Source organism: Poromitra crassiceps, assembly GCF_964638095.1.
Source record: "Poromitra crassiceps genome assembly, chromosome: 6".
Classification (NCBI taxonomy): domain Eukaryota; kingdom Metazoa; phylum Chordata; class Actinopteri; order Beryciformes; family Melamphaidae; genus Poromitra; species Poromitra crassiceps.
In genome coordinates, this window is record NC_139627.1 from 23419284 (window position 1) to 23445161 (window position 25878).

General features: G+C 46.2%; 1 protein-coding gene across 3 annotated transcripts in view; it reads right to left on the reverse strand.

Annotated features, from left to right (window-relative positions):
* Positions 1–861: 861 nt before the first annotated feature.
* The window catches only part of myo1b (myosin IB), a 109496-nt gene continuing 84479 nt past the window's right edge, over positions 862–25878 (reverse strand). The window contains exons 14-32 of one of the 3 annotated variants that reach the window (XM_083638763.1): positions 24960–25064; positions 20419–20481; positions 19389–19589; positions 18122–18348; positions 17323–17523; positions 15739–15832; positions 13085–13234; positions 12914–12982; positions 12737–12823; positions 11607–11693; positions 9877–9963; positions 8731–8817; positions 7710–7784; positions 7410–7544; positions 6863–6969; positions 6639–6771; positions 5948–6100; positions 3920–4050; positions 862–3406 (exon numbers count right to left, since the gene is read on the reverse strand). In XM_083638763.1, coding sequence (XP_083494889.1) covers positions 3271–3406; positions 3920–4050; positions 5948–6100; positions 6639–6771; positions 6863–6969; positions 7410–7544; positions 7710–7784; positions 8731–8817; positions 9877–9963; positions 11607–11693; positions 12737–12823; positions 12914–12982; positions 13085–13234; positions 15739–15832; positions 17323–17523; positions 18122–18348; positions 19389–19589; positions 20419–20481; positions 24960–25064 — 2328 coding nt within the window. In that variant the 3' untranslated portion in view covers positions 862–3270. The remainder of the gene's footprint in view (positions 3407–3919; positions 4051–5947; positions 6101–6638; positions 6772–6862; positions 6970–7409; positions 7545–7709; positions 7785–8730; positions 8818–9876; positions 9964–11606; positions 11694–12736; positions 12824–12913; positions 12983–13084; positions 13235–15738; positions 15833–17322; positions 17524–18121; positions 18349–19388; positions 19590–20418; positions 20482–24959; positions 25065–25878) is intronic. The other 2 variants (XM_083638764.1, XM_083638765.1) reach the window with 2 other exon arrangements.

Here is a 25878-nt window from a genome sequence, read left to right on the forward strand (position 1 = left end):
GATGTCACCAAAGACTGCTCAATGATGGAAGCAGCATGACCCCCCCCCCCCCCCCACCCGCTCTCAGCCTTTAGTGAGTTGAGCACATTCACCTTTCATTATAACATTACAGCAACTGTGTGTGTGTGAGAGAGAGAACACATTAAGATCATTATGGTCTTTCGAAGAACTCGGTTGTCTGCTCCAACGCGTAGAAGATTGTTTTCTAGTAAAACTGAAATTAATCAAGTCAATGCCTCTTTTAACTGGGGACCCCCTGGAACCCCCCGGTCATCCACAGACCCTGCTTTGGGAACCACAGTTCCTCGGTGTATATATGGTGCAGGTTCGCGCAGATCAGCATCAGTGATTTTGAATACCAGAGGCTTTGCAGGAGTATGGGATTGTGCTTTGTATAGTTCCTTGACACTCCCACTGAGGGCTGGATCTCCACAGGGAGGCCAGGGCTCCTCCCTCATTTCCCAGCCTGCAGTGTGGTGGGAACCAGCTACGGGGCAGCCCGAAATGGTGCGCTATTTTTACCACTCTGTGCACAATCTGTCGAGGGCCGGTCCCCGGAGACCCGCTGCCGGCAGCTCTCCCCAAGCCGCGGAATTTAACCCGGGACAGCTCTCCCCAGATGTGATGGAAAACATCTGGCCAGCTGTTACACTACAAGGCCTGGCTGTCCACCCCCACCGCCAGCACCCCTCCCCAGGCCTCTCCCGGTCCTGGGCCAACCCCCCTGTTGATACCGCTGATAAATAGCAACCCAGTCCTCCCAGGAATGTGGGGTTTAATCTTATGTACTGATGGGCTGATGATTTTACACCGTCGCCTGCATAGTATGCTTATTAACAAAAATCCCAGAGGAGCCAAAGATATTTATTATTGCTTTTTATTTAATTTAAAAAAGATCAATTGTAAATGTACATTGAGTTCTATTGAAACATTTCCATGTTCTGTCTCAGCACAGGTAACATTAGGCACACAACAAGAATGAATACATCATTTTGCAGTTCTATCCATCGTTTACTTCAAATACTAAACAGAGAAGAGACTGGGGGAAATGGATTTCATCTTTGCAAAGCGGCGTTGAAATCTCAAGCTGTGCAGAGCCGAGGAACAAATAAACACAACTGGCATTCAGCCTCCCCCCGAGCAAAGAGTGGGAGCAACAGATTCCTCAAGTCCCCCCATGTCTTCTACACTCATTTTTAAAACCAAGGAACCCCTGTAGAATTTGAGAAAACGTGATTAGACCAAGTCTGGCTGTGCCGTTACCTCCTCATGGTCAGTAGAGAAACAATGATCAACTCGACTTAGAAATCACCAGTACAAAACCCTCTACAAAAAAACAAAAACAAAAAACATCAAAATAAAGAATATTGTATTAAATATACTTCCAAATATAGCACTCGGTTGCTTCTCTGGTCATCAGCATTGGCGCGTATGTAAATGTGTGTATACCAAATTTTGTACATGAGCGGGTGCCAGACAAAGTCATGACTGGTCGATTTTTTTTTCTGCAAACATCTCAAAAATCTATGGCCATGAACACTAACTTTGGGCTCTATCTTCCCTTTGCCCGCCGTGAAATACACTGCATTTATTATTATCCCAGAGCGGGTCAAGCACAAAGTAATAACCCACATCGCAATGGCAAACAGATATTTCAGCAACACAGCAATAAGAACTAGGATACTACTTCCATGCCGAGGCCACAGCTTAGAGCCTATGTACAGCTTATTGTAGAGTGAACGCCACTGCTACATGGGACAGCGCATTTACCCATGAGCAAGCCTCAACTCTCCTGACAACTGTGTGGCTTCTCAATCACGACCATTTTACCGGAAAGCAACACTTGAGACGTTGAGCTTATTTCCATTGCGCTTGCAAAGAAATTCTAATCGAGCGTTTCGCTGTGCACCAGAGAAAGCGAACAGCTTTGAATCTGGGAAAGACATTATGGAAGGCTTGGGAAACCTTTGGGTCCTTTTGCGTCTTGTGGTCCTTTCCTCTAGAAATGTCTGTCCTGCCTGTCTTTGACACTAACCGGGTCCTCCATTATAGGAGAGGAGGGTCTTCTTTGAGTCGTACGTGACATGTGGTGTGTTAAAGATGTGGATCGCCACTGCAAAACGATGCGTAACACAACTCTGTAGATGCATTACATGGAATGAAGCTTGGGAATGGTCGAGAGAGGTACTGCGCTTGCGAGGACAAGCCGAGAGGAAATGGAAATTGATCATGTGTGCAGTGCTGTCAAAGGAATAAAACATTGCCACCACAGGCGATAGCTTCCCCCATCCAAATAGTATTTGGCGTTGATATTAACAGTTACAGTAACTGAATTTCACTCATCTATATGGTTCTTAGTTGAAGTATAGGGGCTTGACTGTACACTGACATGTGATAAGTCGTGGGACCCCGAAAGAATACGAGACCTGTCGAATGGCACATAGGAGTTGGGGATACAAAAGTGGTTCTACGATTGCTTGTCAAATTACATTTGACAAGCGTTGGCGCTGCCGCTGAACATGCCCACTATGTGTTCTATTAAATTAGTGGGCGTCAGAAAAAAACAAACACAATATAGAGAATAATAAAACATACAATCAAATACATTTTGAGACCATCCTCTTTTCTGTTTTTGGATCACACGCGAGGTGAAAAGAAGTGCAGCCGTTACCGCTTTTCGGAGAGAATAAATCCGTCGGGCCCAGCTCAAAAGCTCTCCGTTCATCTTCGTTCTTCAGAGTCTCGGTCGGAGCTCGTCAAGAACGGATGAGCCAAAGCCAGCTGAGACTGCGGCCCGTCGCTCAATTCTCCACCCTGACATACCTCTGAAGATCAGTTCAACATACAGGCAAAATCAATCGTCGGACAATCATCATCATTAACATCGCCATTGGTAAACAGAGATTCTCTTGTGCTCCATCAACAAGAAGAGAACACCTTTTGCGTTTTCCTCAACTCTTCACCCCAGTTTTACAACACAACACTGGTAAAACTTTTTTTGAACACCAAAACTCTATGATGGCATGCAACCCAGCAGGGGCTCTCTCTACCAAAATTCAACAGAGTAAATCTGATCATAAGAGACGACAAGAAAACAACAAACACAATAAGTCAAATAATTGCACAGTCATTTTTGGGGAGGTCAGGGTGGGGCCTGGGCTGCTGGAGAGCAGAGTTCGGGGGGTGGGTGGTTGGCTGGTCAATGTCCCCGACCTGAATGCTTGGCAGCGGCTTTGGAGAGCTGGAGAAGGGGGGGGGGGGGCTGCGGTGTTACGCCATCGTGGGCACTGACACCTCCAGCAAGCGGTTGTTCTTGCGCTTGCAGGACGCGCTGTTGCCGTTCTTGGGGGGGCCTCCCTGGATGAACTTCACGCACACCTTGTCCTGCTTGAACTGTACCAGAAACCTGCCGGATAAGAGACATTAACCACATCAGCTCCTCAGAGCAGAATAACTTTCCACGCTCTTTCCCTTGAAAAGCAGCTTTCTATCACAATCTTTTCAAGCCTTAGATCAGTGGTTCTCAAAGTGGGGTCCGGGACCCCCAGAGGTCCTTCAGGGGTTCCAAGGGGATAATTTATTTTCACCATAATTCCATCCATAAGTTAACACAATGACAGAATGTATAGCTATTTTGGTCATAGGTTTTATACACTTTATGTAATAAAACCTATGCAAAAATCTGGGGGGAACCTGGGACAAAATCTTATCAAATGGGGGTTCTGTGGTCTAATTTGTGGGAGTTTAGGGGTCCTTGATGTGAAAAGGTTTGAGAACCACTGCCTTAGATTGATGCATACCTTTACACCAATTTCACATTGACAAATCCATATGAAAGGATACAAGTTCCATTTTCACATTTGAAAAGTGAGATAAGGCCAGAGTGGCAGTGTGCGTGTGCTGGGGGTGAGGCTCTTACTCATCTGAGATGTCAATATTGAGCTGTTCCCTGTCTGTGGTGGTGGTGCCGGTGCGGTGCAGTTTGGTGATGATCTCAATTAGATGCTCGCTGCTGAGCAAGAAGTCTCCTTTGGCAGCGGAGGCCGATCCCTGATGCAAAATAATACAGTAAGTTAAGGCTGCACCAAGCAACTTTGCACATTTATGTTAGGTGAAACAGTGAACTTCAATACCCAGAAATAATGACATCAGTAAACTGCACACTCATGTTTTATCAAACACGGCATTTCTGTGATGCTTTACACCAAAGGAAACCGAAGAAGCAGAGAGGGAAAAGATCCAACATTGGTGAGTCCAGCTTTCATTTGGATTTTGTTTAGAGCCATCTCTCCGTGTGCAGAGAAGACTTCCTGCCATTGTACATACAGACACCAGAATTTCATTGAGTTAGTGGGGAGATTAAAACCCTTGCCTGTTGCAGCTTTAAATGCATTGTGTATTCACATCCTAGTAACGGTACATATGTCTAATCAACCTAACAATTCATTGTACACCTGCCTACTTAAAGTAGCTACTGTACAAGGAACTTTCATTTTCTCCCGATTTTAGCGGCCCCTGCCAGGGCTTCTCCGAGCCAGCGAGCCTCCCCCGCTGTTTTATCTACTGCATAGCTGTGTGTCCATTTAGCTTCTTTTCCTCAGCTCCAGCACATCTTCCTGGTTAAAAGCAACAGGAAGCGTCCGCAAGGTGAACAATAACCGGTAGCTCCAGACAGGTGCTGGTTCTGCCTGTGTTTTCGTCAGAGTGGAGCACTTTTTCTTCTTCTGATTTTCTCCCCATTTTCTCCCCAATTGTACTTGGCCAATTCCCCCTGCTGCCCCACCCCCTCTGCCGATCTGGGAAGAGCCGTAGACACACACATGCTTCCTCCGATACATGTGCAGTTGCCAGCAGCTTCTTTTCACCCGACAGAGCTTCACCGGCAGGACGTAGCACGTGGGAGGATCACACTATTCCCACCAGCCAATCATGTCTGTATGGACGCCCGACCAAGCCGGAGGTAACACGGGGGTGTGAACCTGCGACCCTCGTGTTGGTAGCCAGGGAATCTACGGCTACATTACCCGCCCGGACTTCAAAAGCTGGGTGATGTGAACACCTTTTTCCAGCCAGGCAATGGAGAAATAGGACATTGTAGGCTAATCAATGAATTGACGTTACTGTAACAGCGATCATAAAGGAAGAATGGATTATACCGGACATGTGTCAAAATAAGATGTATGCCATCTGGTAAGCTTTGTTCTACAACACTGTTAGTACTGCTAGAAGTGCTAACGTTACGTTAACCAGGTGGTTAGTGCGGCTGGTAAGCTAGCAGCAGGCGTTATCATCTGCTTCTTCTCACAAAAAGTGCTCCAGGCAGCGCCTTTTCCACTCCAAAAAGACGCTGACAAACGCCATGTCGAGACGCAGGTTAACGTTATTGGTTAATTTGCTGGGCCAGAACAAAAATTACAACCAGTTTCACACGGACGTGAACACAGGATTGTGACTGGACAATCTAAAACTGGTTTTATCTTATGTTTTTACCCTGATATCTATTGCTGCTTCTTTTTTTACATTGAATGAGCCTTTTTATCTAACATTCTATGCATTCACTTGAGTCTAGACTATTGTCTAGCTTGGTGGCACTGCTTCTACTAGTGAGGTACAACTTCCGTCTTTGGTGTATGCAAGCACAACAAAAATGACAAATAAAGGAATCTTAGAATCTTGGAGGAAGTCCCGCAGTCTCGACCCCACGCAGGCATTTAGAAAAACCAGATAGGAATCGCCGATCTCCTTGCTGACAGTCTCATTTGCTGATGGAGATCAGATGCGAGGTGTCATTTAGACGGTTTCATAACCAGTTAAAAGTTCCACATACCTGCTTTAAAGGACAACCAATTGTAGTACCTAAATAGACCTCAACCCGAACGGTATGGGTCCATTAAGCTCTAATGGCCATGGCTCCACTAAGACTAAACAGAAGGCGTGTCTCCCTCACCTCTTTGAGTTTGAGAGCGAAGAAGCCGTCGCTCTGCGTGCTGACTGAGATGCTGGTGAGGTCGGGCAGCGGCACGCTGGCCTTCACCTGGCCCGTCTTCTGGTCAGCCAGCAAAAAGCTGTTCTTGGTCAGCAGGAAGATGCGAGCTGCGCCCTGCGAACCACAGCAGAGACTGTGTTCACCTGAATAAGGTCATGCTAATATTGTGCTACATGGCAATAGTATGGCAAGGTGGATGCACAGACTGAAAGACAGACTTTCTCTCTCTCTCTTTCTGTGTGTTTCTTTGATCTTGTATGTGGGACAGTGTCAGTACAGAGTACAGTATGATACCTTCTAATAAAAACACCTGCCGAAACATGCGTGGCATTTTCTTCTAGGGGCAAAAAAAAAGTACCAGTTGTAAAGTTGTCAGAAAGCATCTGTATGCTGCAAACCTGGGTCAAACATGCATATCAAAATAGCTGAAATAGTTTTGGTGGGCTTGACTAGGCTCGTCAAGTCAGACCAAACTCCAAAGATATGGTCCTCAAAGTGCAAACACTGCGGGTCACAGAAAGTAAACGCAGCTTACTCTTGACTTTCACTTCTCTCTCTCTCTCACACACACACACACACACACACACACACACACACACACACACACACCCACAGGGTCAATATTTCCGTGGGCGTGCTTGATCTGGGTTACCTTGCCGTTGGCCCGGTTAATCTTGTTGACGACGTCGGCCAGCAGAACCTTCTCCTCCATGGCGCTGTTGAGCTTCTGGTACTTGGGGTTCTTGCTGATTTCCACGTAGTCTCCTTTGAAAGGCTGGCTCACACTGAGACAAAAGACACTCAGTCTGTATATCTATTCCTTGAAACATATCACAACTAGATGATCAGACCTCTGCTCCTGTGTATTTCCACTACCTGCTGGGATAAAGAGCCTTCTTGTCCTTGAAGATCTCACTGGCCTCCAGCTTCTCCTCATACACTGCCTTCCTCTCCTCTGTGAACTGGCTCCTGTACTTCTTGCACTGAACACACAGAGTCTCACATTACTACAACAGGCACAATACAAACTGTAAAATGCCATAACATCATCATCATCAAATTATTTTATAGAACACTTTTCAAAATAAAACAAGAGATAAAAAAGACAAACCAAAAATATATAGTAAATATAAAATTCAATAATGAATGAAGCAGCTCAATCATTTGTGAATTTTAGACTTCTTTATATTCCCTTGCTTTCAGTGGCTCTTGTAGCTGCTAGTTTAAATTTGCTGCTTAAATGTACATCTCGTATTCCGTTTTTGTCTATATTAAGATGTGAATTTTTATGTTTTTATTTCAAGTTTTTTTTATTGTGAAGCACTTGGTTTAAAAAGGTTGCTACATAAGTAAAGTAACTTGGCTATTCAATAATGGTGAATGGGACTTGATAGCAGAGACTAGGTGTGGTTATGTGGCTGACCCTCCAGTGGTGGAAGATCCTCCTGAGCTCTGTGTGAGCCCCGTCCAGGAAGAGGTAGGGCCTGGCAGGCCACTTCTTGTCTATGGGCGACATGGAGGGCATGGTGCTCTTCAAGCTCAGGAAGTATTTCTGCATCTGGACACACAGGCGCACAATGAATACCGTATGGCAAGGGGACCCGGTTGTATTTGTATGCACTTTAGGAACATTACATTATATTGAATGTATAATGTGTCCCTTTGTAGGGAAAAAAATGCTTAGAGTGTTTATTCAAGCGTAAAACATTCAAGCCCTACTTACAATTCTCTGGATGGTGAAGTCGTAGATCTTCCTACCAGCGTTTGCCCTGAAGAACTTCCTGTACTCTCGGCGGACCTGGGGGGGGAGGAGGACAAACACAAACAAGACCGGTTAATCGTTGTCTATTTCCAAGGTAATTGGATGAGGAACAGGCTAGAAAAGGAAATAACTGACAGAGAGGATGACAGGAACAGGACACTAGAATAACAGACGTTTGGTTAGTCACAAACAATTACCATGTATGACAGAGCGACTGGAAAGGACACAGTGAGCTCCAAGCTGTCGACTAGTAATCAAACATAAAAAAAAAAAAAAAATTGAACAGTCAATGATGGAGGTTATGGCAAATGACCTTCATGGTGACTTCAATTGCACAAATGGAGTTGTAAACAGGAGCACTGGAGAGGTGCTGTGTGGTCAATTAACATGATGAAAAGATTAAGGCTGAAACAAATGAACAGTTGATGAAGACTGTTCCTCTAAATCCGGACAAGAGGCACGCAACAGACAGATAACCACCAAAAAAACACAGAAATCCAGGCAGAACACACACCTAAAGACAAAGAAATAACAGGGATACAAACACGGTTTGCTACACAAAACAGAGTTGCTTTATAGGGTTAGTTTCACAGTTCGGCATGCAGAGGATGCAAACATCGCAGATCGACAGGTGGAGAAGAACACATCAGACAGACAGCCTCTGCCATATCAGTCAGGGTCAGCTGGTTTAGAAACTCTGCTGAATGCTGCAGGCTTCAGGAACCCAAAAGAGGGAAAACAAAACATGATGATCAGTTCTTTATCTAAAGCTAGGGGATTACTGGAGGATGTGTTACTTTTAAGAAGCGTTTCACCTCGTTGCTTACACACTTCTGACTCATCAAGCTGACAGAAATGTGTGCCAGAGCAAAGGGTCTATGCTTGAATGAGGGTGGAGGAGGTTACATGGAAGGGCGGGTGGGTGGGGTGAGTAGGTGGTAAGAGCTGGTGGCGTGTGGCTGTGCCACCGGGCCGTTGGTACCTTGAGTCCCTGCCAGTAGGCCCAAATCACAGCGACAGCGTGCTTACGCCTGGCTTCCTCCTTCAGTCTCTTTAGCTCCCTGCGAGCCTGCCGGGGGAGGAGGGGAGAGACAGAGAGAGCAGGGACACATGAAGCCAGGGAGAGAGGAGAGGAAGAGGAGGGAGACACTGTCTTGTTTGAGGCGAACGCACATCAAACACACACACACACACACACACACACACACACGAGCCCGGCAGGACTGTCAAGAGACTGAAAAGTACTGCTCCAGTCTCCAGAGACGGAGGAGCTCCAAGCGAAATCTAACAGGAGACTGTGGATCATATAAACATTTTCAGAGCATCTGCGAGAGAAACGGCCGTGGCCCTTCTCAGTGGGGCTTCAAGTGTAAAAGGGAGATGAGCATAAGTCACACAACTCAGGCGGCAGAAGACGTCTCAAAGGCTCCAAGACAACACTTCAATGTAAAAAAGAAGAGAGAAGAACATTCCACAGCAAGCAAAGAACAAAGTCATGCAGGGAGAGCAAGCAGCATGCAGGTCACGTACGGACCTTGAAGGAAGAAGATGCCAGCAAGCACACACCCCGAGGCATGACCAGTGGACTGCTGTGTGTGTGTGTGTGTGTGTGTGTGTGTGTGTGTGTGTGTGTGTGTGTGTGTGTGTGTGTGTGTGTGACTGTAGAGGGCTGCCCCACCTCCTACATTTGGCATGCAGACACTGTCCTTGGAAATGCTCATTGAGGCTTAACAGTGACTTTCTTGCTAGTCAGCACGCTTAGTGCCCCCCCAGGTCTGTCAAATCCAAGGGTCACTCAATGGTTCACTCGTCTAGTTCTCACATTACCCCATCCAAATAACAAGTGGCAGACTGGCTTGTAAGGACGGGCTTGGCGGGATGGGGTGATGGGGTGGGCGTGTGACCGTCGGTCCCATAAGACCACTCATTTCACTTCAGCATGCAGTGGTCCGCTGAGTGATGGGCTGTTATGGTACCTGGTGGTACATTATAAATGAGATGGTGGTAATGGGTTGGGTTGAGCAGACTGATACATATGTTGAGAGGGTATGGCACTAGAGGGTACGGCAATAGAGGGGGTGTTTGGGGTTGGCGGCAGATCACGGACGTCGACGGGCTTCCCAAATACCTTGGTGCCCTGCCAGCCGGCCCAAATGACCGACACGGCGTGCTTATTCCTCGCCTCCTCCTTCAGCTGACGCAGCTCTCTCCGGGCCTGGGGGGGAAGCGGTGGCGGTTGTGGGAGGAGGTTAATTTTCAATGACATTCAATTAAGTGTCCCAGGAGAGGCATTAAGAGGAGAGGTGTTAAAAAAGAAGCAACACATTGACCAAATACAACAAAAGATGCTAGGGTTAGGATTCCCAAGGCACTGACACCCCATTTACACCTGCTTTTTAAATGTGACCATTATCCAGGTAACGTATCCAGATACAGGTCGCATTTAAAAACCAGGTGGAAATGGGGTGTGACTGTTGAACTGTCTTAACCTGTTGGTGCAGAAATGGAATGGAAATGGAAAAGAAAATTAGAAAAGATACAGAAATACCCATTGTAATAGGTGAGCACATCAATAAACTACTATGTGTCAAATATTTATTTAGGTAGAAAATACATTTTTGATGGCACAGCAGGGGTTTTCTGGTCTAATCACCCCCCCCCCCCCCCCCCCCCCCCCCCCTCAGTCTAAACAGGTTGAAAACTGCCGCTCTTAATATTGTTTGACCCGCGACTCCTTATATTTTTGTGTATGTGGCGCACAACCAAAACAGCTTTTTCCAGCCCTGGTTTAACAGGAAGGCATGAGCAACATTCAGTAAAGCAAATATATACAGTACTCATAGAGCTTTTGTGACTTCCGCAATTTTCTATGACTGCGCTGGGCAAGTCTGGATTAGTATCACATTATCTGCAGCTCTGTAAAGATGTGGGCAGATAAGATGCCTTCGGGTTTGCCAAGAACGGCAGAGCACTGAAGTTGGCGGCTGATTACTTGCGTCTGATTTGTCAGATGCGATAAGCTCCGTGTCTCCACCACAGAACAAATAGGCTTTAATGTCATCTACAATGAGTCGGTGGAAGCTCTGTGATCCTTATCAGGAGGAGGCTATGAGATGTTGAGATAAGATCCTGATGAACTTCAACGACCTAAGATATTTTAAATGACACTGTAAAGTATGGAATAATATCTTGTGCAAATGGTACGCATGCTAAAAGTCTGCACACAATTGCCAGGCAGACCCCAGAGATTAGACCAAGCCATTGATGCTTTAGAAAGTGCCACCATATGTGCCATTATGTGGTCATGATGACATGATTATTACCAAGAGCCCCCTGGTGGTGTGTTGATGGTGCTGTGTATAAAAAAATCAATGGTTCTTAACATATTCTAAAAAGGACCCTGCAGAGAATACATCGACTGCATGGCGGGCACCGATGGTTCAACAAATTGATAGATTACAGAAGAGGAGGGACAAACACAAACCAACAAACACTGGGATGAAAAAGATTTGGGTGCTGTAACTTGGGAGAGATAGTTTTCCTCCAGATCCACAGAAATCCAGTTTCAGTGTGAAGTTAGAAAAGAACAAACATAACGTCAAAGCTGTTAGTGGGCAAACTTTCACAATACTCCCACACGTCAACACTTACGAGAAGCAAAACAGGATGGGTTACAAACACCAGTCAGACCAGCGGGTGACAGAGGGACGGGGAGGGATGGGGCGGGGGGGTTCATTCAGAGGGACTGATTCTATTGGGCGGTACCACAGTGGGTTGGGACAGCATGTTGGGGGGGGGGGGGGGGGGGGGGGGGTTGACAGGACAGCGGCGACACACACCGCGGCTGACTTGAAATACCTTGGTTCCCTGCCAGTACGCCCAAATTACTGTCACGGCGTGTGTATTCCGCGCCTCTTGCTTTAGGCGTCGCAGCTCCGTCCGAGCCTGGTGGGGCATTGGGGATGGCGGGGCCGTTAGAGTAAGACAGGTGGAGATGTGAGGAGGGGTAAAAGATGAGAGGAAGAGAGGAGCAGGAGAAGGAGAAGAAGAGGAAATGTGGCAGTTGTGTGATCAGCCACCGAAGCAGCATTAAGAGGAAACGGCAGTAATAACGATATGCACAGATTTGTGGAGGAGCACGGCATTGTAATACTGTTATAAACGTGTCTAGGTCATTAGCTGGAAGCACTGGAGTGAAAAGCATTAGATGAGGGGTTGTAGAAAAATTACTTAAAAGACAACTCTGCTGCTTTTCAACCAGCTCTCCATCTATCCCAAATTGGGATATAGTGTGAAGAAACAGCATTTTTTTTTATGTTCTCTCTGTCAGGAGCGCGGCTTCAGGATCTCCTGCACTTCCGAGAACCAGTGACATCATTGGTTCTAGGAAGTAGAGCAGATTCTGCCTGCAGACGAATGGGGAGCGCTCGGTGCAGGAAACATGGAGGTAAGGTAAACATTGTTGATATACTACCTACCTTGTAATGATACAAAGCTGGTTGAAAAGCAGCAAAGTTTTCCTTAAGCTGGACACAAGCTACAGTGTCAGCCTCGACTTGGAGCATTGCCGATGGCAGCTAGACTTATATACTTGAACGTCAGCTTGACGAGGGGGTCACAGGGGAGTCCCCAGCAAAATAAGTAAATTGTGTAATTTCACTAGGATTTCAATGACTACAAGTTAGCACAAAGAGAGAAAGTAGTGCATATACTTGGTTAATAGCTTTCACTCTCTCCTGTTATCTCCCCATCGACATTATACTATACTTTTGCTGTTCACGTCAGCTGCGTCAAGTCACTTTTTCGAGGAGCTGCGCCAGCACACTCGCCAGCCGCGACGCATACGGCGAGGGCTTTGATGTTGTAGCATGTTTCCCGCATGACTGTTTTAAGACTCAGATCATGAATAGACAGCCTGTATCAAAGCAGTGGAGAGAGATGCTATGGATTGACTCCGCATCCATTTCAGGACTTGGACATATCAGTACCTGAGTTCCATGCCAGAAGGCTGCAATGGTGGTCACCGCCTCCTCGCATCGTTTCTGGTATTTCAGTTCTCTCAGGAGCTTGCGGGCCTGGTTAAAGAAAGCAGCATTAAAGCACACTTTAATGTAGTTCCTATGCTATATTTCATCAAGAATTGAATTCACAGGGAGGTGACGCACCTTCCATCCTCTGGCGAAAGACTGCATCACGATGGTGGAGCTCTTGATCTTCTGGTATTTCTTTTGTTGCTGCAAGACGGAAAGGGAAACAATATGAATCACAACCTCATCTTCGATCAAAAACCGCTGTTTTGCCGTTTACGTTTTTGAGGTTTCTGGGGGGAGCCTCACCGCGTATCGGCGGTACCACGCCGCCACCACCACCTGACTCTTCTTCAGCAGCAGGAACTCTGTGCGGCGCTTCCAGCCGCGGTAGATCTTCTGGATGAGCGTGGCCAGGTCCTGCAGGCACTGTCTCCTCCTCTCCTCCAGGAAGAAGAGCTACAGGGAGGAAGAGGGGAGTAGACATTAAGACCCAGGGGCATCTGGGTAGTGTTGTGTGTAGATAAAAACACTCGCCTACCACCACAGAGACCCGGGTTCAATTCCCGGTAGCGGTACTTCCGGCTTGGTTAGATGTTCTTACAGACACAATTGGTCGTGTCTGTGGGTGGGAAGCCGGTGGGGTCCTGGTCGCTGCACTAGCTCTCAGGTGAAAAGAAGCAGCTGGCGCACATGTATCGGAGGAAGCATGTCTACAACTCTCCTCAGATCGGCAGAGGTGGTGGAGCAATGACAGCAGGGGGAATTGGCCAAGTATAATTGGGGGGAAAAATGGGAGAAAAATCCCAAAACAAACAAACAAAACAAAGACTTTAAGACCCAGGGCATGTTCTCTTTTGGAAAGCACAACAAAGCCGACCAACCGGTGTTTCAGTGAAACTTTGAAATAAGATAAAGGTTTTCTTTCTCCAGCGAAATACTTTTATCTGAGCAAACTCAATTTAGACTACCACACTGTCTGCAGATTACTCCCCAGCTTAGACATCAAATGGATCACAATAAATCTGAACTGTGTATGAAGTAGAATGCTGAGTCCGGGGGTTTTATTCATTGTGTTTGGACTTGTAAGCATTTAGATGATTAGAAAAACAGAGGATAGACTGTCTAATTCTTGATATTAAACTGAACCCTACGTGTTTACTGCTTGGGCTGCCAGTCACACAACTTAAAATATACAAAAGACTTCTATGTATCCTTACTATCTGTGCAAGAAAAAATATATTGCTCCTACAACAATAGTGGCACAATGTTTTATATAATACTTATGGAATATTTGCCATACAGAAGTGTACGATTAAGGTATTTTATACAATTTGGTCCCTGTTCTTAGACTATATTGGAACTAGACTGGCAGTCATTGTCCACACGACGGATGTACTAATGTATAACTCATTTGCTGTGGGATAATAGACAGTTTTCATGGAATTGTGTTGCTAGGGAACAGTTTGAAACCTAGATTATTTCCTGTCAGCTATTGTATTAGCAAACACTGCAACAGCAAGTAAGATAGAGGCAATTTAGAATGTTTATGTTGTCAAGTTAAAACTGTTTATACACATTAGGATATAGAAGTGCTCAAGTGTAGTTAAGTTTATTTACAATAAATGCTGTATTGCTGTATATGCTGTATTGTATAAGTATATACCACTTGGATGCTGTCACCGGGTTGGAACCCCCTGATACTGTCGCATCTGTTGACCTGTTTCGTACTCGTTTGTTATCAGAAAATTCAATAAAGATATTGGCAAAACAAACAAAACAAAACAAAAACAAACAAGTAATGTTATGATGCTGCAGAGATGATAAGCAACATGAAGACTGGTGGAAGTCAAAGGTGTGACGAGTGAGTGGGGGTGCTACTCATACCTGCCCCAACACATCCTCAACCCCCCCCGCCCCCCCTGCCCCCAAAAGAGAGAAAAAAAGACTTTTCCAGTACAGAATGATTCAGGAGACATGAGAAAAACATGGAAATCTGGATGAACACAACTGGACGAGATGTACTATGTGGACAGCATCCGTGCAAGATTACAGCTGGCAGATACAGAGGGGAGATAAGTCGATCCTATTGAACAAATCTCTTCTATGAGATCATGTTGTTACAAGCTTTGTTTGCTCTCCTGTTGGCTGGGGAGAAGGTCCATTATAACGCTGCAGGCTTTAAGAGCCCACATACAAGGAGGCAGTCAAAATGCTTCTTTCTCATGCTAGATGGGATGGCTAAGTGAAGCCATGTGTTGTGAGAGTGCTGCTTCCATGCTAATTGCTGGAGTGGGGGGCCCTCTGAGAGCAGTCCTTCCTGCTTTAGCAACCTCTTGATGGGAGAAAATGGGGTGCTGGAGCTCAACAGACATCCAAACACACAGCTTGATCTTGCCCAGCTATTCCCAACCTGTGGGTATTGCAAGTGGGCCGCCAAAACATTTGCAAAGCATTACGATCTTCGTGATCCCCCGCCCCCCATTATTATTATGTATGAGAATGCATTTATTCATTGTTGACTGATACAATGATTTAATTGGTAACCAATTATTCGTTAAGTAGCCTATTGCAGACAGCCCCTCATTTTTAGTTTCTGATTTCTGTGCAGTGCTGATGGGCAGCTCCTTTTATCGTTCAAATAAAAAGTGCTCTGAGAAGGCATTACTTGGCCTCCGTGCCGTTTACGCTCGGATGTGGGCTGCAAACATTTTTGAGATGATCAAACGGGCCATGAGTCAGAACAGGTTGGGAACCGCTGATCTAGCCGAGTGAGTGAGCAAGAGCAAGAGAAAATCCACCCTCGTCATGGAGGATGAAAACAGCTGTCAGGAAAAAAAGATGAGCAGAAGGAATCCAGAAATGCTCTGTGTGTGTGTGTGTGTGTGTGTGTGTGTGTGTGTGTGTGTGTGTGTGTGTGTGTGTGTGTGTGTGTGTGTGTGTGTCTGAGATGCGTTTTCTACCGTTCTGGGGTTCCTGATGAAGATCTTGGAGCGGCCATAGGACAACTCCTCCGCTGCGATCTGGAGGTCTGCCACCAGCACCTCCACTCCTTCCCTATGGGAAGGCAGAAGAGTCAGAGGGGTCATCCAAAGCACACTCTACAACTCAAACATGACAGGAGAGAAGTGGTGGGAGGGGAATGGACCTAACAGACAGAGGAGTGGGTGCAGAAATGGAGATAACAGAACATATAGATGTAGTATAGATGAAGAAGGGCTTGAGAAATATGACAAATGGCCTTTGGAGTAGATGGCAACATATCTAAAGTAGCATATGGAGGGAATACTTGATGCGATGGTGAGGGGCTTGTTCAGGATCACTTAACTACAAGATAGCAAATGTCTGGTACAGCCATCAGATAGTCCGAGTCAGTGCTTATACTGACACAATAGATGAAACATGCAGGCCTGGCTGATATGGGATGGCAGGGGGATATACTGATTCAATGTCTCAACACGTTGTGGCTGACAGAGACAGAGAGTGGCTGCTATTCGCCCATGCGTCAAGGCTGCTGCTAGATTATGAGAGTACTTGATTTATATGGTCAGTGGTGGCTGGTGGATAGAGTGCTGAACAGCGGTACAATTACTCCCAGAAGAAATACTCAAGTAAAAGTGAAAATTACCATTTGAGAAACCTACTCATCATGTAAAGGTAAAAGTAAAAGCCAAAAAAAAAAGTACCTGGTTAATTAATTACTCAAAGTATAGGTTAATTTCAATTTGAATATTTTTAGGGTGTGGGCCAGTGCAAGGAAAGGGGAGGGGGGAAAATAGCACTTGATATAAAGTATATAATTTACTACTAATATAACATAATGGTGTGTGTGTGCGTATGACTGGTGTGACAAGGTAGGCCAAGGTCATTTCTAAGTTTTTACAGATTATGAAAGTGCAAATTCTAAGCTTTCAAATGTGTCAACATCTGAAAATAGATGAAGATATGCTTATTTGAATGTTCGTACTCCTAAAAGCAACATTCAGAGAAAATCACCCTAAAAGTTGATTAACAAGCTTAGTTTACCCTGAACAACCTTAGTTTGTTAACAAATAATCAGTATTTAGGGATTCTAAAACGGTTTGTTTGGCTTTCACCAGGCCCTGTCACGGTGTGGGCTCTAACCAGGCCCTGTCACTGCCCACACTGTGACAGGGCCTGGTGAGAGCCCACACCGTGACAGGGCCTGGTGAGAGCCCACACTGTGACAGGGCCTGGTGAGAGCCCACACCGTGACAGGGCCTGGTGAGAGCCCACACCGTGACAGGCCCTGTCACAGTGTGGGCTCTCACCAGGCCCTGTCACGGTGTGGGCTCTAACCAGGCCCTGTCACGGTGTGGGCTCTCACCAGGCCCTGTCACGGTGTGGGCTCTCACCAGGCCCTGTCACGGTGTGGGCTCTAACCAGGCCCTGTCACGGTGTGGGCTCTCACCAGGCCCTGTCACAGTGTGGGCTCTCACCAGGCCCTGTCACGGTGTGGGCTCTCACCAGGCCCTGTCACGGTGTGGGCTTGGACATAGGGAATAGCATCCCTGCTGCAGTGTTACCTGGCGGGCCCTCTCCAGTGGGGCCAGGTCTGCTTGCAGAGCATCTTGTAGCGCTCCAGGCAGGGCTCGTAGGGCTGGCGGAAGGCGTAGCCCGCCCTTCTCACGCGCACGTTCTCCATCAGGCCCAGGTAACGCACCTGATGGCAGACCAGGGACTCGGTGAAGATGTGGGCCGCCTTCTTGTCATTGGGCTTGACGCACCTGAGCGACACGATGAGAGAGAGGTGGTACACGGGTCAGTCGTATCAGATTGGCATCATGCAGTCAAAAGAAATGGTCGTGGCGGGGTTTATCAAGATATGGGATGTCAGGCATTCATGTCGGTCGGCTGGGTGCCTGTTTGCTCCATTTCCCATGTAAGCCAATTCTTTGAGCACTTACTGTACCAGTATTCTGCTTACAAGACTGTCAGGTTGGCTGAATGGAATGTCTCCTTTGATCTTTACCAGCCGCAACAGCGTTGTTACCAGCGTTGGTTGCTATTATTTTCACCTTTTGAGTCTGTCTGTGTCATGTTAAAATGTTGAGTATTTTGCCAGGTGTTTATATGTCTGTATGTTTATGTCTGTTTGTGGACAGATTTTGTTATTTAGCGCAATAGCATCAAAACGGTGCAAGATGCAGTCACAAAACTTTACAGGTGTTTGACATGCAAGTGAAGGCAGAGTTAGAAAATGGGCGTGATCCGAGTAAGGGGGCCGGCCCTCCCAAACTGTACACACAGGATGGTCGAGTCAGTGAGTCATACTTGATATATAATACTTGATATATGATGACCATATAAATCATGGGACTTTACCGGATGTAGTTTGGGTTCTTGGTCTGCAGGTTCCTCATCAGCGTGCCCACCGACGCCTTGAACTGGAATCCGGCGGTTGGTGGTCTCTTCAGGTTGACTTTGGCTGGGTTGCCTTCGGGGAACAGCTGTTTGATGAGGCTCTGGTTGGCCTTGTACATGGCCTGACACAGGTCGCGGTACAGCAGGTCATTATTCTTGTCCACGAAGCCCTCGACACGGTACAGCACCTGGACACAGAGAGAGGAAAAAACATAGAACATCATGGAAGTCTTTTTCAATTTATCATGGAAAGTACTGCATGCAAATCACTGCGAATGAATCAAAATATCAACTCTCCTAGCAGAAGCTTTTTATTTTGGAAAGTTTCAATATGTGAGTGCGTACAACATCTGTGCATACTGACCGCAGTCAATACACCGTGTTCAGGGTATCAGCAATATGCTCTGAATATTGAGTCGCACCTCCTATCTGCACAATCCATGTCTCAATTATCTCCAGGCATACAGCTGCACTAGGAAGGCCAGTGGCTGGAGGTAACTGAAAATGGTTTCTACTTAAATATTGTTAAATAACTCAACTAAACTACAACTTAAATACTCTGAAGCCATGCAACATGATGTCAGTACACTGCTCATGTTAGCAAACCGGCCTGTCTGTGAGTCCAGCTTTCTGTGCAGAGCGCTGCCAATTGATGTTTCGGAGACATTTTGTTTTTAGACAAATAGGTCAGTGCATCTACAGCATCTCACTGAATACTAGTGCTGTCATTCATCTACAGCATCTCACTGAATACTAGTGCTGTCATTCATCTACAGCATCTCACTGAATACTAGTGCTGTCATTCAGTGGCTCTCAACCTTTTTACACCAAGTAGCACCTGAGAAATGATCAGCATGGTAAAGTATGAGAGGGAGGGAGCCCCGCCTACCACAGGTTGAGAACCACTGCTGTAGCCGATTGCTCAACCAAGCTGAGGAATTCCAAGTTGACATAGCATTTTACTGCAGTGCAGTGCAGTACAGTGCACGCGCACACACACACACACACACACACACACACACACACACACGTGACTGCACCTCAGGTTATTTAAAATCTGAATTATCGTGGTGTTGTCTCCAAAATACCCACATCCACTCAATGCTGGCGTCATGTTCATCTAATCTCCTCAGGCTGCATTTCCATGATAGCACAACTCTATCGTTGAACAAACTTCTACTTGATCTGCCCTCCTGCCCTGTCCAGTACCTACTGCCCTGTCCAGTACCTTGCCGGCATAGTGCTGGATGCGGAAGCAGCTGTGTGGCAGGCTATGGTCGGTCAGGAACTTGGAGTTCTTGCTGAGGCGGCTCTCAAAGTGCTGGTGCTCGGCGCAGATGGTGTTCAGCTTGTCCAGGAAGGTGTCGTCGGTGACCGTCCCGGGCCTCAGGCACTCTTCGTCCAGCATGGCCAAGATGCCGTTCTGGTTCTGTGCATGGGAGGGTGAAGAGCAGGCAGGGCGACAATATGAGAGGTGGGGTCAATTGTCACATACACATGATATAGATTAACTCTAAAACAATGACATTTACACAATGTTTACTTACTCAGCCATCCAACTCATCCATCCCCCCACACACACACACCCACGTCCAACAGCACTAGCTACTGTATAAGGGACTTATACAAACATCATGAACACACACCTACACTCAGCACCAGTCAGTTTGAACAATATACAATACTGCTGCTAATTACTATTATTATTACTACTTACTACTATACCATTTACTATTATTACTAATATTATTATACTGTTATTTGGACAAGTCTGATTTTTATTACAGTCTGTCTTGATATGTGCCTTGTCCCCCCAGACCCCCAGCTTAACTTAATTATTTAAACTCTTAGTATTTTATTTTATTGTATTTTTTTTTTACCCGTTGTTTTGTCTTTTACTTGTAATTGCCTGCATCGTGGATTGAGAGATACGGCATTTTCGATTCATTTCGATACTCTGTATGTCCTGTACATATGGCAGAATTGACAATAAAACTGAGTGACTACTGGCTTATATTTGTTGTCTGTAAAGCACTTTGTAATGGTTTTGAAAAGTGCTACACAAATAATGTTCATCATGATCATTAATCAAGTTAAAACTGCACCGTGAGGCCTCTTTACAGTCGTAAATCATCTGTCAATGCTGAGACAATCACGTCATTTACCATTACCATGTCGGGACTCAAATGAAGCATGGAATCCTGCTAAATTGGTTTGCTTGCTTTCTGAGAACCCGGGGACACCCCCGATGGACTTACATTCTCAATGAGGTCACAGATAATGGCGTTGTTGAAGTACTCGACGTTGGTCCATTCGATGCCCTGTAATCAAGAGAAATGAGGGTCACAACAAGGTCCATGTTTTTCTCTTGCTCTCACCAACTTTCACACAGGTTTCCAGGAAAGCTACACTCCCACATCAGCTACACTCAGTTATACAGAAAGCTCTCCCACATCAGCTACACTCAGTTATACAGAAAGCTCTCCCACATCAGCTACACTCAGTTATACAGAAAGCTCTCCCACATCAGCTACACTCAGTTATACAGAAAGCTCTCCCACATCAGTTACACTCAGTTATACAGAAAGCTCTCCCACATCAGCTACACTCAGTTATACAGAAAGCTCTCCCACGTCAGTTACACTCAGTTATACAGAAAGCTCTCCCACATCAGCTACACTCAGTTATACAGAAATCTCTCCCACATCAGCTACACTCAGTTATACAGAAAGCTCTCCCACATCAGCTACACTCAGTTATACAGAAAGCTCTCCCACGTCAGTTACACTCAGTTATACAGAAAGCTCTCCCACGTCAGTTACACTCAGTTATACAGAAAGCTCTCCCACATCAGCTACACTCAGTTATACAGAAAGCTCTCCCACATCAGCTACACTCAGTTATACAGAAAGCTCTCCCACATCAGCTACTCAATCATACAGAAAGCTCTCCCACATCAGTTACACAGGAAAGCTCTCCCACATCAGCTACTCAATCATACAGGAAAGATCTTCCACATCAGCTACACTCAAGATAGAAGATGAGACTTCTTGACCTTACATTTAGAGAGCTAACGGAGCACACCCAGTCAAGCACGGAAAGACGGTCACCTAATCACGGTTAGACTCATCCAGGTGGTTTGTAGCCTGGTAAAGCATACCAACTCGCATTCGGTTTGGTCCTGCCGATCAGTCTGGCCTCCTGCCCACCCCCAATGATTTCCGGAAATTACAAATTGCACGGGCCAATAAGGGACCTGCCTCATAGTTGACAAGGTAAGCGGCCAATCAGGAACCCCACTGACAAAACAGTATGGCTGCTGCCGAAGTAACGAGCGGTAACGTTAACATAGTAGAGTAAACACTGCCTTAAAGTCCCTGGAAACCAAAATCCACAAAAACCTTCTAACTATTAAATTTAGGGTCTTATGTGAGTAATTGTGTGCCTCAGAAAGTAAGTTGACATTACTTTCACCCTAACCCCAAAAATCGACACTTTTCTACAAGGTCTGGATTTCCATTTCCTCGAAGACAGCGGTGCGCGCGGTGCTAAAATGCATGATCTTATCACGTCATAAGATTTAATCGAATCACACACACGCATGCACGCACACGCGCACACACACACAGACACACACAGTAGCGCTGTGCACTCGCAGCGCAGAGAGCTCTTCCTCTCTGTAAACCCTCTCTGTCTGTGCTATGCGTCGAGCAACGCGCAAACACACACACACACACTCCATCTCTCTTTCCTTCTCTCTCTCTCTCTCTCTCTCGCCTTGTCTCTCGCTCTCTCTGCTAACTCATTCATGGCCAAAGACGTCTTTAACGTCTTATCAGGAATGTGCCTCCACGCCAAAGACGTGTTTGACGTGTTTTTGTTTTTATTAGTGCAGCGCGTAGTTCAAAGACTTCCCCAGCCTGTGACATGGTATCAGGTCGCTGGCCTCAAAGACAAGCCGACAACACGTGAACAAACAACTACCGCAGCTGTTGTTTTGAAATTGAGCAGGAGGAAAGAACAGAAAACGGAGAAACGCTTCCTTGTGCAGAGAGGAGAAACGCCATTGAAACGCCCCTCGGCGCGCTGCACGAGCTGGTCTCCTTGCTGCAGGGCAGCGGACATGGATGAGTTGTTCGCGGTAGTCAAACCCGTGACCAACATGATCGATCCTGGTCCCGGACCCCGTTCCTGTGTGCCAGCCCGAAAGAGACGAGACGGAGTCACACGCAGCGGGTCGGTCATGGAGGGGCGAAGCAGAAGGAGTCCAGGCAGTGAGAGGGAATGATAAATCCAACGGGAGAAAGTAATCCAGAGATGTGTTGATCAGCGGAGGAATGAGGAAATGATCGATCAGTTTGACGGGTAATCCAGAGGGTGGTGAGGACGTGTTGAATAGCCGAGGGGAAAACGGGAACGATCAAACAGCAGGGAGGATAGGACAGGGAGGATAGGACAGGGAGACATGGACGAGGACGGGTGGACCAGAACAAAACAAAATAAACACACGAACAGCTAACAATAACGAAAAGTAAGGACGCGGGCAGAAGCGGCAGTCACAGCAGCAGACGCCAGCAGTACTCAGACCCGGAAACAACGTAACGAAGATAAAAGGGGGATCGTGTGTGTGTGTGTGTGTGTGTGTGTGTGTGTGTCTGTCTGTCTGTCTGTGTGTCTGTCTGCACACTCACTCACACTGAGTAAACTGTATTGTTGAATGTAAAAAAAGCACTTCATGTATATATATATATATATATATATATATATATATATATATATATATATATATTGTCATTTGTGTCATAACGAATAATATTTACATGTCTGATGTCAATACAGTTCAAAATAAAAGAATTGAGAGCGAGTTCTGCCTGAGATTGTGTCCTTTACAAAAATGGCCTTTTCTCCTGTTTCTCTTCTCAGAGAGACCTTTTTGGTGAAAACAGGGTGTATATAAATGGCTATAAGTAGAGTACAGAACATGCTAAAAGCTCACTTTTTTTTCCCTGGTGAACCCAGAGACGTACATCTTCATTTTGAGGTATTGCAAATCACTTTGGTGCTAATAGATAATTTACTGTGGGTCTTGAAAGATGACCAACAATTATGAAAATCTTTGGCCTGAGCTAAATATTGGCAGTCCTAAACTGGCCATGAATGAGTTAACGGAGAGAGAGGTCTCCTCGGTCTGCTCCGAGAGAGAGAGCGAGAGGAGACCTGCTGCAGACGGGACACGCCCACACAGTCCGCGGGAGAAAATACACTCTAAAATCTAATTGATTCTCATGACTTTTGTCATGACTGTCAAACCTAAATTTATATACTTTGCGACGTTCATCATCGTTCAAATTTGGCTGGTGGCTTACTAACATAGGTTCCTGTGATGTGATTAACTCAAAATGCTAAATAATAATAAAAATATTTCTGGTTTCCAGGGACTTTAAGTGCAGTTATTGCAGAAATAGACTCAATAACAATCAAAGAAGAATAGGAGTATGCACCAGCCAAGATTCTTGACGGAAAATACATTTTCGCCGTTCTTCTGAGTGGATTTGGCTACGCTGATTAGCTGAAGGAGTTGTCTGTCAAGGCAAGTACTCCCACCCACTGAAATCAATGTGGATGGCTTTGAGTCCAGACTGATACATAGAGTAAAACAGGTCACGTTATCAGGATGGTTTTGCCCACTTCAGCCAGACTGACAACAACCACTGTAATATCATTATGCAGATATGTATATTATGTATTAACTATTATATTCTATTGGTTTCACAATCATATTGAGTCTGTTGCAGGACAAGGTTTCACAGCTAATGAAATGGGCTGGGAAAGTGGCTTTGGCTGTTGGGAGCCATGTGACTCACAGGGACAATTTCTTCATTTTGTTTTTGGGGGCGGGGGGGGGGGGGGGGGGGGCGTGACTTAAACAGATGTGAGCTGCTGACGCCTGATTGGTGGTCCTCCCTCCTCTCTCCCGGACTGTGGTATTTTCCCATGCACTATACTGGATAGCAGCCAAGGAGTGGAATATCATTGGTGGTGTGTGTGCAGAGTGGTGGGGTGTGTGTGTGTGTGTGTGTGTGTGTGTGTGTGTGTTTACGCTCGCTGGAGTGAGGGATCACTTCCGTCCCCAAAAGTCAGTGGAGGGAAGCGGGTGGAGGAAAGCGACGCTTAGATTGATGGAGAGAGTGATGGACGAACGACAGAAGCAGTGAGCACAAGACGCAACTGTTAAGCAGAATTGCGGCTGGCAAGAATGCAGATCGACCCTTAAAAACAGTCCAAAAGGTGCAACAGCTGAGTGACATGACCGGGCTTGAGATCATAGCTCACACGCTGCAGTGGCCGCCATGAAAAGCTGTTCACACTACAAATTGGCGTGCTGACATGTGGAATGATGTCAATGTGGGGTGTGGGTGAAAGAGGGCTAGAACCTTGCGAGGCAGCTGGATTCACGAGATCACGATCACGCAAGAAACCCATCTTGCCCCGCTGCCAGATATGCGCTTGAATCCATCCCAGCAGTGGGCTGGACCAATCAGTGTTGAGGCCACTACGGGCGGGATTTAGGTGTGACGACAGCGAGAAGTGAGCCTGTGATAGACAGATGGTTCATCCAATCACCTGCCACGTTTTTTTTTATGAAAGTGCATGCCCTTTTCCAAACAGTTTCCAAAGACGACTTCCCAGGTGGTTATGTGTAACAAACCATCTGGCTGCGTCTGGTTTGTTAGGGCTACTAAACCTGCTGGGAAATACTTCCCAGTGTTAGGAGGTAACCACTCCACTGCCGACCTACCTCTCGGACATACTCCTCCTGCTCCTCGCGCAGGGTCAGCTCGATGAAGATCTGCTGCAGCTTCTCATTGCAGTAGTTGATGATGAACTGCTCAAAGCTGTTGTCCTGCGTGAGGGAGCGGCCGTACGGGAGAAAGACAATTAGTTCCATCTGTCGTTAACATGCTGAAGTCTCCCCTCCCCCTCCCCCTCCCCAGGATATCATGAGGCGCTATAGTACAGACTACATAATGTAATGCCGGTGGTGGTGGGCCGCAACTCGCCCTGCCTGAACTTATGTTGCTCTGCGGTCTTGTTGGCCCTCTAAATTCCTCTGACAACAACTCTTCTGATGTTATGTCATGTTCAAGAAAATGTCCACATCTGTCTGCTTAGGACTCCCACATCTCTCCTTTAGTGCTGTGGGAAGGCTTTACTGGCCGTAGATTTGACACAATGCTATCAATAATCAACTTAGACAAGCTAGAATCTACAGCTCTCCCTTTGCTGGGAGATTTACAGCCACATTGCTTCGACAAACATTATTGAACAGTAAATGGTAAATCTTCAAGGTGTTACGTACAATGACCAGCCTTATCAGAGGTAGTTCCTGTAAATTGTTAGGCAGAGTTCATGAAACGGTGATGATTGTAATGTTAACCATTTGAAAGCCTCCACTTTTACTCTACACTTCTCACCAATTATTGTCGATTATGAGCATTTAGTGGCAAGACGTGCCTCTGGACTGACGGTGTCATTGTGTGCTGGGTTAGTGATGTTCATTTGCTTAGGATACTTGACACCATGGTTAGAACAGCATGTCTAGTCTACAAGCTGTGAGTGAAGGACATAGCTGGCTTTCTCAGTAACTGGGAAATGGGCAGGACACATGGCCACAAGGGGAGTGGCTTTGACCCTTAAAGGTACTGTTAAAATGTGTC